The sequence below is a fragment of the Chanodichthys erythropterus genome, chromosome 4 (assembly GCF_024489055.1).
Source record: "Chanodichthys erythropterus isolate Z2021 chromosome 4, ASM2448905v1, whole genome shotgun sequence".
Lineage (NCBI taxonomy): Eukaryota > Metazoa > Chordata > Actinopteri > Cypriniformes > Xenocyprididae > Chanodichthys > Chanodichthys erythropterus.
The window spans coordinates 32,709,672-32,721,612 of record NC_090224.1 but is presented as its reverse complement, the minus strand read 5'-3'; the positions used below and the strand labels follow the sequence as shown (position 1 = coordinate 32,721,612).

General features: G+C 36.3%; 1 protein-coding gene across 4 annotated transcripts in view; it reads right to left on the bottom strand.

Moving 5' to 3' along the window:
- Positions 1-393: 393 nt before the first annotated feature.
- Positions 394-11,941, bottom strand: part of ches1 (checkpoint suppressor 1) — a 50,098-nt gene continuing 38,550 nt past the window's right edge. For 3 of the 4 annotated variants that reach the window (XM_067384754.1, XM_067384756.1, XM_067384757.1), the window contains exons 5-6: positions 7,307-7,415; positions 394-5,019 (exon numbers count right to left, since the gene is read on the bottom strand). In XM_067384754.1, coding sequence (XP_067240855.1) covers positions 4,521-5,019; positions 7,307-7,415 — 608 coding nt within the window. In that variant the 3' untranslated portion in view covers positions 394-4,520. The remainder of the gene's footprint in view (positions 5,020-7,306; positions 7,416-11,941) is intronic. The other variant, XR_010895002.1, reaches the window with a different exon arrangement.

The following is an 11,941-nucleotide window of genomic DNA, read 5'->3' as shown; positions in this document are numbered from 1 at the left end:
TTAATCATGGCTGATTTCAAAACACCACTTCATGATGCGTCGAAACTTTATGAATATTTTCGTATCGAATCAGTGGAAATGAAAGTCACGTAATTTCAGTAAACGAGGCTTTGTTACGTCTTAAGTGTTTTGAAATTTCAATAGTTCACGTGACTATGGGAGTTTGATACACGCTCTGAATCACTGATTCAAAACAAAAGATTCGTAAAGCTTCGAAGCTTGTTATTTTGTTTTTTTTGGTGCACAAAAACGTATTCTTGTCCCTTCATAACATTAAGGTTGAACCACTGTAGTCACATGAACTGTATTAAATGTGCTTTTAGTACCTTTCTGTGCATTTGAAAGTGTAAATTAACTTGCTGTCAATGCAGGCCTCACTGAGCCACTGGATTTTATCAAAAATATCTTAATTTGTGTGCTGAAGATGAACAAAAAAAAAAAAAGAAGAACAAAGACTGTGCATCAGGTGTGTTTTGCTTTTCTATGTTTTAATTATGAGCCTACTGTGAACTTTATCGTTACATATTATTAGGCTATATTGTTATATTACGATGCTATCGTATTTTGTGCAGGCAGTTAACTTATTTGGTTGTGAATAAATACGCCTGACAATGTCACTGCTAAATACCTAAGTATTGTGGTATTCCGCCATGTTTGTCACTGACACGCCCCAAACTCGTAAAGATCGGGCTTTATGCTGCCTTCACGTGCTATAGGAAATGTAATAATTCCCACTTCCTATGTCGTGAATACGAACTTATCGCATTCCAGTTTCTACATGAGAGGGCATTCATGCGCAATATTTTAACCTAGGAAACTCGTATTTACGATAATTCCGAGAGCACATAAAGGCAGCATATATGCTGTTCACACCATAGGCGTTTCTCAATGTCAAGGATACTTCCTTGGCAGGACTGGTCCTTCCAAGTCACTGCCTTCAGAGGCTAGGCGAGGCTCCTCTTTAGCATTCGGAGAACACGTAAATGGAACAGACTAGCAAGTGCACGTCATTGCGTCATTACGTCAGTGAAAAGGTAAAAGAAATGCCGGTGACGGCAAACAAGCTAACAATTGTTAAATGACGGTCCGGTTCAGTTAGCCATCAATAACGTAATTTGTATTTCTATAGTTTATAATATCAATATGGTAGTAATTTGTACTGGTATTTAAACGTTAAACTTTATTTATCTGACTTATTTACATACAGTTTTAACAAATGTTTGGTAACGTTAATGTACTTACATTTGAAAGCATATTGCTCGCTAACGTCCAACATTTTTTAAAAAAATTTCGAACAAGATCGCAAAGCTGCGCGCATAGGATTGTGGGTGATTTTAGAGCGCGAAGGCTACACATATGCATCCTTTCCTGTATATGGGATATTTTTAGAAAGAAGGACTTAGTCCTTGTTTGAAATTCCGAGGATCCTCGACATTGGAACAGTCCTTCGACGGATGTCGATGACGTAGCATCCTCGAAATTCTGGCTTCCGAGGATCCTTCCTTGACATTGAGAAACGCCTATGACAACACGTGATTATTCAGAGCTGTTCACATCCTCAGACTGGGAATTATGCTTTTCTCTGCCAACACTATCAATGCCTAAATGTTTGGAAGCTTGTTTCCGCCATTGAATTAAAAAAAAAGAAAAAGAAAAAAGGTAATTGCGACTTTTTATCTTAAAACTCTGAGGAAAAAAAGTCGGGAATTGTGAGATAAAAAGTCACAAATATCTTTTAATTTTTTTTTTTTTTCGGTGGCGGAAAAAAGCTTCCATATAAATGAATCTGCAGCAGTCGGGTGGTACAGTGATCATGTGATACAGGTAGGATTTTTTTCGAAAATTCCCATCTTACAAGGTGTAATTACAAGCTCTATGGGGTCATGGACACTTTTTACAAGTTGAAATATCTTAATTACAGTAATTACAGCATGGCGTGAATGCACATATAATCCCCAGCTTCCCACTCATATTTCGCCATTGTGGTGGCGTTCATGTGCGTTCAACTCGTAAATATGATCTTTCCGACATGACTTGAACACACCGTATGTATTGATGGATGACGACCCAAGCTGGCAGCAAACAACCACCACAGGACGTCCTCACACACCTGGACATTCAGTTTCACAGATGGAGTTCAAGTTCATGAGGGATGGTACTTTAAAACAAGATATAAAGGAAACAGACAAGCCATGGTCGATCGCGCTAATAAGGGATTATCCTAAAGCCAATACTAATTCCTTGTCAAACTATTTCAGTACAATTTATGATATCAACGCTGCAGGTTGCACAATGCAAATGACTTTAACGGAGTATCGAACCATTACAAAAGAACAGAACAGACATCCAAGCACAACCTTAAAGGGTGTACAGAGTGATAGGTCATCCAACACTGATTATTAACAACATCTGAACACTTACATCAATGAATTGAAAAAGGACCACCAAACTGAGGACCACAAAAAAGGCAAAATCAGTTTCACCTGATATTCAATACAAGGCAGATCTGTTCATTAATGGGTTTTCATGAAGTCCCTTCCTTTGGAAGAGTTGTCTGCCGCAGAAGAGAAATACGATTAAAAAAAAAAAAAAAAGTAAAGAAAGAACCCTACACTTTAAGAGACGCCTCTCTCTGTTTTCTCGTAAGAAAATAAGCCATGCCTCATGCTAAATATCTATCTTACATGATCTTTCGTTTAGAAAAGAAAATACTTCTTTCTTATGTACAAGCACCCATGCAATATAACTGAAAAACAGGCAAAAACTGCCTTTTGTGGAAAAAAAAAAGGGAATATCTTTTTACAGTGTTATCCTGACAGGACAAATTGCTTGGATTGTGATGAAGATTTTTAAAAAAGAAAGAAGAATTAAAAAAAAAAAAAAACATTTTGGCAACATAATAGGCATTTCTGACACATTGCTTCATAGAAAGATTAGTTTTCGTGTGCTTCAAATAAGAACTAACACCAGAAATGTTTTGAACACCAGGCATCTAGAGAGAATTGGCATATTGCATTTGACCTTTACATTTGTTATCCACTGGACACAGGCCGTTTTACACAAAACATTTGCTGCTTAATAAATAAATGGATCAATGACATATAAGAGTGTCCACCATAAAGAATAGGAAAAATCTAGTTTAAAACACGTGCCAAGTAGAAATGTACTTTTTGTTCTTGTGTACACCATTTTCAAGAAAGTAAATTTCCATCAAACATTAATAAAAAGAATAATATATTTTCCTTATATCTTGAGTACATACATGAATGTACACGTTAACCATTATTAAGAAATAAATACATTTCTCAAGGCAAAAAGTATTTTTAATTATTCCTTTTTTATTTAATGAATTTTGTCATGAAAAGGTCAAATTATCTGATATTTAAGAGACTTACTGACCTTCTCTCTAAGTATTTTTTTTTACTTTTCAGACAAAAGTTTTCAAATATAATTTAGCAGTTTTGTCAAAAATATTTATATTATTATTAATTTAATTAATGTTTCAAATTTTTCATATTTTTAAGACAATAATAATAAAAGATAATGCCATATTACTTTTCAGTGTTGGGGGAAACTAATTGCAAGTAACGCGAGTTACGTAATCAGTTTACTTACAAAACATCGAAGTTACTTTTTCAAACAAGTAACGCAAGTTACTTTGCATTTCCTTCAGCCTAAGGCTTATTCATGTCACTTTTGGTGTAAAATGGCCTTTACTTTTGCCCAAAATAGAATGCAAAAGTAATGTAATGCATTACTTTTCATTAAAAGTAACTAAGTAACGCAAATAGTTACTTTTTAGGGAGTAATGCAATATTGTAACTCATTACTTTAAAAAGTAACTCTCCCCTTAACACTTCTAATTTTAATGATCACACTGAACTTTCTGACTTGACCCAAAAATGAATTTCGAAATAAAAATGCAACAAAAAGCGTACTCGAGTCGTGAACTGCATTTTTAATGTATTTTTGAGTTAATCAACAGATGTGGACCAAGAAAAATGAGCATTATGTCATTGACCCAAATATTCATCTGATGGTTTTTGTAATATAGGTCGGTATTACTAATTTTTGAAACTATTACTGGTCTTACTAAGTGTGCATGGATTAGCTGCACTTTCATCAACAGGTATCATCTTTGGCACACTTGAGAGCAGCATAGAAAATCTCTCCGTTCAACTTTCTGATGTGAACTAGAAGGATTGCTACAACAGAATTAATTCTTTTAACTTGTTCCGTAGGCTTGATGAATTCAAAAACAAACATTAAAACAGATTTCACTCAAATGACCCAATTTTTACTATGGCTTTTTTCCCTCTTCACACATACATGCACACACACACACTCGCACACACACACTCGCACAAAAAAAACATGAACATGAGATTCTTTCACCCAGGAAATCAAATTTAACAAGGGACAACAGTGATTTTATTGATATTGCAACAACTGACTAGAATTCACCTGATATCCTGGAACAGAAGTATTTAGATCTGTGTTAACGGGATTTCCGTTCATTGCTAATCACTGGCTTCCTCTTTCAGCTCTTTCTGAACTTTACACGCACGCTGAGCGTTCTTATTCAAACCGGTGCGCACGCCCGCCAGGTGAAGCAACGACCCCGCCGCCTCCTTCATCTCCTCATCTTCCTCCTCTTTTACCAGGAGATTTTCCGCCCTCCTCTTCTTCAGGGGAAGTGTGTCACCAGGGGTCCGTAGGTGACCTTTGGTCCACAGCAGTCTTCTGCGCTGGAGTAGCTGGGGAAGAGGTGGCGAAGCGTCCAGCGGAAAGTCTTTTTGCTCCTCCTTGACCTCAGTGACCGTCGCCTCCTGACCGTGGCTGTAGACAGAGAGGGAACCCTGAGTGGAGCAGGAGGAGAGGGAGGAAGAAATGTCCCCCTTTGTACTTGGAGACTGGGAGCTGCTGTACGTGTGGTCCTCCTGTTGATCATCGCTGGGTGGAGGAGAGTCACTGCACAGACTGTTTTTACCCCGTGTCAGATAGTCGCCCAGGGCTGATCTGTTAAGACAGACAGAGAGGGAGGCAAATCATTATTAAATATATTACAGTCACGCAGAAGCTATTACCAAAAATGACAGTGTATTCAAGGTATATACATGTTGTGTTATGGCTGATAACTAAGGCTTGACATTAACGTCCGCCAAATGCGGGTGGATTTCAGCAGTGGCGTGTAACAAGTCACTTCTACTAGCCACTTAATTTGACATATAATAGATTTTCAATTGTAGTCTTTTAAAAAGGCATCTGACATAATAAACTAAGTGCAATGTAGTGTTGTCAAAAATATAATAAACCCTTCCGATATTCATTTTCTGCAGAATAGATACACAATACCAGCCGTGCTTTCTTGCTCTCTCATCTCTCCGACAGTGAGTTGACACGCATACCCGCCTTCCCTCACTCACTCCTTTCGATTGCTCCAGATGAATATCATTGGTATTACAGGGCTTGAATTGCACGTATTGCGCATAATTTTACTGATTCCTGCACCCAAAGTGTGCACACATAAAGCCGCCTCTCAGTACTAAACTGAGTTCTTTTTTGCTGCTTGTGCGCTTAAACAGTCAAAAACAGACAAATACACACAAAATAATGTCAAAATGCTGATTTTGGTGAGTATTGACATAAACATAGTCGGTTTTGTTTTAAGTGAACGTGAACAGTTGAGAAAGAAAAGGCACGTGTAACAGTAGAATGGATCTGTTGTCAGGTCTTAAAGTGACAGCAGCCTAATAAACCAGCTGCCAAATTATGAGATAATATTAAAAATATCTATATGGCAGTTTTTCTCCATGGTATCTATGTCAAAATTGTGGCCAGTGAAAATGCTGAATGGCTAGTAACTTTGAAAAACCACTAGCCACAGTGGCTGGTGAGCAAAAAAAAAGTCAATAAATGGCTGAAATTAAAATTCTAAATTAAAAATGAAATGCTAAAAATTTAAATCTGTAAAATTACTTTAGGTATCAGAACATTATAATATACAGTATATAAATGGATATTCATTTTGAGATTTGCTAAAGATTACATTTTACATTGTTATTGTTTTTACAGATTCATTTTAAGTGAGCATTGACAACAAATTTAATCTACAATGTTAAAATACGGAAAATGAACGTGCGTTATATTTATGTTATAGTTAAGTTATATTGTCAAAATGCTTTTCTTTTTTCAATCATATATCTAACAATGGCATAAAAAAAGACAAAATACATTTTTGCAGTGTCCATTAGCTATTTTACAACAGCTTTGGATTTTGGCTTTTTTTGTCAAAAGCCAAGAGAGAATGGAGTCTGGCATATTTCAGGGACTCATTTTCCCCATGTCAGCTCCTTTTATATGAATTAAAGGAGTTGAGATTAAAACACAATACCATATAAACATTGTAAAGTAAACATTGTCATAACTCATCAACATTATTTCATAAGGAATCGAGTAGTCTGAAGCACTGTGTTGTGTGAGCCTGGAAAAGGCGCCGGGTTTTCCTGTGGGTAGATCAGCACGTTACAATTCAAATGTGTGCATCTACCACTCAGGACATCATCTCTTCCCAAATCATCCCTCCCTAACATTTTCGTCTCGTTTTTATTCGTTGACGAAAATGAGAGTAGATTTTTGTCAAAGTTTTCATCATTCAAAACGTTACACGTTTTTTATTTAGCTGTCGTCTCGTTTTCGTCAGTGAAAAAAATGTAGACGAAAATTATGACAAATTATTGGTCAACGAAATGAACACTGGTTGAGAACACTAGTATTTGTTTCATGTTTTATGTAAGTGTGTAATATTGCTGACTGTGAATGTAAAAGGTCGGTTTTAAAGATCAAAATTCACAACAAATAAAGTTTCCCAAATGAAAAAATCGATTTTGAACTGCCTGAAACGACTCGTCCACAAATCCAGTCTCACTTGCTGTTACATACCAACGTAACAAATTAGTATAATTCAGAAATGGTAATAGGCGTTTGGTTTCGGACACGTACTGTAAGCAGTAGACCAATCACAACAGACTGGGCCGTCTGACCAATCAGAGCAGAGCAGGCTCTCAGAAAGGAGGGGTTTAGAGAGAGTGACTCTTTGAATGAACTATTTTCAGAATCTTTTGAGAAATTAGGTGATGCTGCAATGTATATTATAAGAAAATTTGTGTTTTTTGACTTTGAATGCATGGAAACGTATTGTTGGAGACCTCCAAAACAAAATCAGGAACCTTTAAAATAGCATAATATCACTTTAACAAAAACAATTTTTATTTAAAAACACTGAGAAGGAGAGAAGGATACTAACCTCACGGCTGTGGTCCTCTTACTCACAGGACTCAAAGGAAGGGGTCTGATAACTGGAAAGAGCCCCTGAGCAGCAACACGTGAGCTATGCTGTATCACTCTCTGTGGAACTGTGAAACAACAAACCGCCAATTACAACTCATGGCACAAAATACACAAACAACATGTACTGAACTGGACTACACTGCTGTGATTCCAGAAGTTTCAAGAACCGAAATTACCAGTACGAATAGCATTTTCTACCTAATAAAATATTTTAGAGCTTGACATAACTAGATAAATGTATATTCATTATGTAAATTTCCATGACTTTATATCTTTTCCAAGTCTACAAATTGCATTTTTAAAATTCTCCTATTTTTCCAGGTTTTGGATAATGGTAATTTGGTAATTTTCAATTAAAAAAACCCTGACCCTTGCAACTTGGTTCACAAATAGAACAAAATAAAAACTAAATGGAATCAGAAATATTATGTCAGTTAACCTCTTGATTTGTAGAGTTTCTCCCCTTTCTTTTTCATTTTCTTTCTTTCTTTCTTTTTCTTTCTTTCTTTCTTTCTTTTTTTTTTTAAATTCTTTTTAGCTTATCTAAAATAATTTTAAGCTATCTTGGTTAAGAACCACTGCCCTAAAACATCTGAAGAACATCACCCTAAGGAACATCTTGTCCACCTTACAGAAAAATTCAGCCAAAAATGAAAATTCCATCATATACTCTTCAAAAAAAGCTATTGTATGTCTTTAGAAGACTTGAGGTGTAGTGTATAAGTCATATGAATTACTTTTTTGCATGAAAAAGAGCAGTGTGCTAAACATCTCATGGAAGAAAGTAATTCAGGTTTGGAATGACATGAGGGTGAGCTGAACAATAGAACGATCTGAGGAACACATTATAAACCATATCACCATGAATATTAATCAGGTGATGCAATGTTTGCTCAACTGATTTGTTGAAAGGTCAATAATAGTGTTGACGCTACCAGTTTTGCAGCAGGCAAAAACATAGAAAGTGATTCTCCAGTTAATCACCTGAGGGCAAGTAAATGATTGGGTGAACTATTGATTAAAGGATTAGTTCACTTCATGATTAAAATTTCTTAATAATTTACTCACCCCCATGTCATCCAAGATGTTTATGTCTTTCTTTCTTCAGTCAAAAAGAAATTAAGACTTTTAAGGAAAAGATTCCTGGATTTTTCTCCATAGAATGGACTTCACTGGGGTACAATGGGTTGAAAGTCCAAAGTGCAGCTTCAAAGGGCTTTACATGATCCCAGCCGAGGAATATGGGTCTTATCTAGTGAAACAATTGGACATTTTCTAAAAAATAAAAATGTATATACTTTTTAAATCACAAATGCGCATCATTTTCATATTATTTATATATATATATATATATATATATATATTTATTTATATTTATTTATTTATTTATTTTATTTTATTATTTTTTTTGCTAGATAAGACACTTATTTATTCCTCATCTGGGATCATGCAGAACGCTTTGAAGCTTCACTGAAACTGCAATTTGAACCTTCAACCTGTTGAACCCCAGTGAAGTCCACTATATGGAGAAAAATCCTGGAATGTTTTCCTCAAAAACCTTAATTTCTTTTTGACTGAAGAAAGAAAGACATCTTGGATGATATGGGGTAAGTAAATTATCAGGAAATTTTAATTCTGAAGTGAACCAATCCATTAAAGGGCCAAGCCAAAAGGACACTAGACAGCCTTCACAGGTGTCCAGCCACTCACAAACTCTAAGCACTATGACATTGGCTAGTAGCAAGCTTAAGTGAAGCAAGGCTGTCCAGTCCAGCACTTGACACACATACACACTCTGAGCTCTTTGCTTTTATGTAGACAGCCATCAAGACGTTCACATCACTCAAACGCCAATAGCCTTGCTCAGACACTTTTCACAGGCAGCTCTGCACCCATTATTCCATTATCAAGAGCAGACGAGAAGGAGAGAGGAGCCACTACAGACAGATAATGTATCCATTTCCTTCCATTTAGCTGCTCGCGGTGGAGTGGAAAGAGAGCACCCTGATTGGAATCGAATGGACATTTAAACGGCAGGGACACCAACAGGGAGTGAAAGAGAGAAACAGATGGACTGAAAGAGAGAGATGAAGGAGCAGTTGTGGGAAATGAGAGAATCAGTGGCAAAAAAAGAATGATTCCCAAGACATTACAAAGGTAATCTGTAGGCGCAAAGCAGCTATTTGTGTGATAAAGAGGGCTTTTTTATAAATCAAAATCAAGGGGATTTTGCGAGGCACTTTTAAAGGCTGCATGACATCACTTGGCAAGCACAGGTTGTTTTGATATATTTCTTTGGGTGGGACATATCAAAGGACTTTTAGTTATTTTAAATTGTAATATAAGAGACTTCTTTCAAAAATACTGAAGAAAAAAAAAAGAAGAAGAAAAAAATGGTAGCACTTTATTTCAATAGTAGACTTTTTGACATACAACCTGTAAGTAACGTTGTACCTACATGTCAACTAAAACTAATTAGATTATTAGTACTGTCTGCTTAAAGGTGCCCAAGAATGCTTTTTAAAAGATGTAATATAAGTCTAAAGTGTCCCCTGAATGTGTCTGTGAAGTTTCAGCTCAAAATACCCCATAGATTTTTTTTAATTAATTTTTTTAACTGCCTATTTTGGGGCATCATTAACTATACACTGACTTTTTCAGCGCGCCGCCCCTTTAAATCGTGTGCTCCCTACCACACGAGCTCTCGACTATATTACAGCGCATTTACAAAGTTTACACAGCTAATATAACCCTCAAATGGATCTTACATCATGTGAGTAAAGTATTTATTTTGATGTTTACATTTGATTCTTTATGAGTTTGAAGCTATGCTCCGTGGCTAACGGCTAATGCTACATACTGCTGGAGAGATTTATAAAGAATGAAGTTGTTTTTATGAATTATACAGACTGCAAGTGTTTAAAAATGAAAATAGCGACGGCTCTTGTCTCCGTGAATACAGTAATAAACGATGGTAACTTTAACCACATTTAACAGTACATTAGCAACATGCTAATGAAACATTCAGAAAGACAATTTACAAATATCACTAAAAATATCATTGATCATGTCAGTTATTATTGCTCCATCTGCCATTTTTCGCTGTTGTTCTTGCTGGCTTACCTTGTCTGTGCACAGATCCAGACGTTAATACTGGCTTTCCTTGTCTAATGCTCGAACATGGGCTGGCATTATGCAAATATCGGGGGCGTACATATTAATGATCCCGACTGTTACGTAACAGACGGTGTAATGTTGAGATCCGCGTGTTTTCCGGAAGTCTTTTAAACAAATGAGATTTACATAAGAAAGAGGAAGCAATGGGGTTTGAAACTCAATGTATGTCTTTTCCATTTACTGAACTCTTGTTATTCAACTATGCCGAGGAAAATTCAATTTTTGATTCTAGGGCACCTTTAATATCTGCTAACACTTTATTTTGATGGTCCCCAACAGACATAAGTAACTTTGCAACTACATGTAAACTTCTTCTACTTACCCGAAGCCTAACATCTAACCCAAACCTAACAGTCTACTAATACTCTAATTCAGAGGTATTCAATTCAAGTATTTCTTTATATTTCTCAACTATTTCTCCCAACTGGGTATGAATATAAAAGGTTAGATCAGATATTTTATCATGCTATTTATTTATTTCGTTTTTCATTTAGATACCTTTGCATATGGCGCATAGAATGCCTTGGGACTGAGAAAAACTTAATTGTCACAAACCTGTTTATTTAAATGGTCGGAGTCATCTGAATGATAGTTAAAATAAGAATGGTATTTTTGTGCACTCTCATTTTCTGCAGCGTTTTAGCAAAAGTATCTTGACTAAAAACTTTGACTAAAAGTATTGTTCTGCTCAATGTGTTTCTGCTGTTGTTAAAATAACCGCGTCATCTGCAGCTCTTAATTCAGCACTTTACGTCTTTAGCTCTGGTCAAACATACAGCCTTGCAAAGTATACTTCATTTGACTTGTACATGTACAGAGGAGTTTGAAGTCCCTTTAAGACAAGTAATTTCATTCAGCGGCCATCTTTGAAACGCCTCTCAGGCATGCAAGTGAACCTCCTATCTCTATGAATGGGGAAACATCAAATTCTCCAAAGATGTTTGCCAAGTTTCCGTTTCATATTTAAAATCACCAATGAAATCTGACAACTTTCTCATAAATTTTGGTTCTAAACGCTCGAATTATGACAAAAAAACTCTTTTTCAGGCTGGATCAATCTAATGCGCATGCACAGTCCTAAATGCGTGTCTCTCGTGTCTCATTTCGGAGGTGCGCGTCTGACTGTTTCTATAGGAACCGGAGCTTCTAATGGCCACTGTAGTTACGCAATGACTTTACCAGTCTGCGATTGGCTCTTATTTAGAAGGCGGGACTTATTCTGCCATATTGCGTGTTGCACTTTCTCCCATTCAAAACAATAGGAGTAACGCGTCTCTGTTATTCTATAGTCTTTGTTTCGACGCATGCGCAGTTTTGAGCAATCTTTCGCTACGAGTTACAACCCACACTCTGGGTTAAATACGGACAAAACCAGGGATTGGGTTGTTTTCACCCAGCCATTTTTTTCAACCAA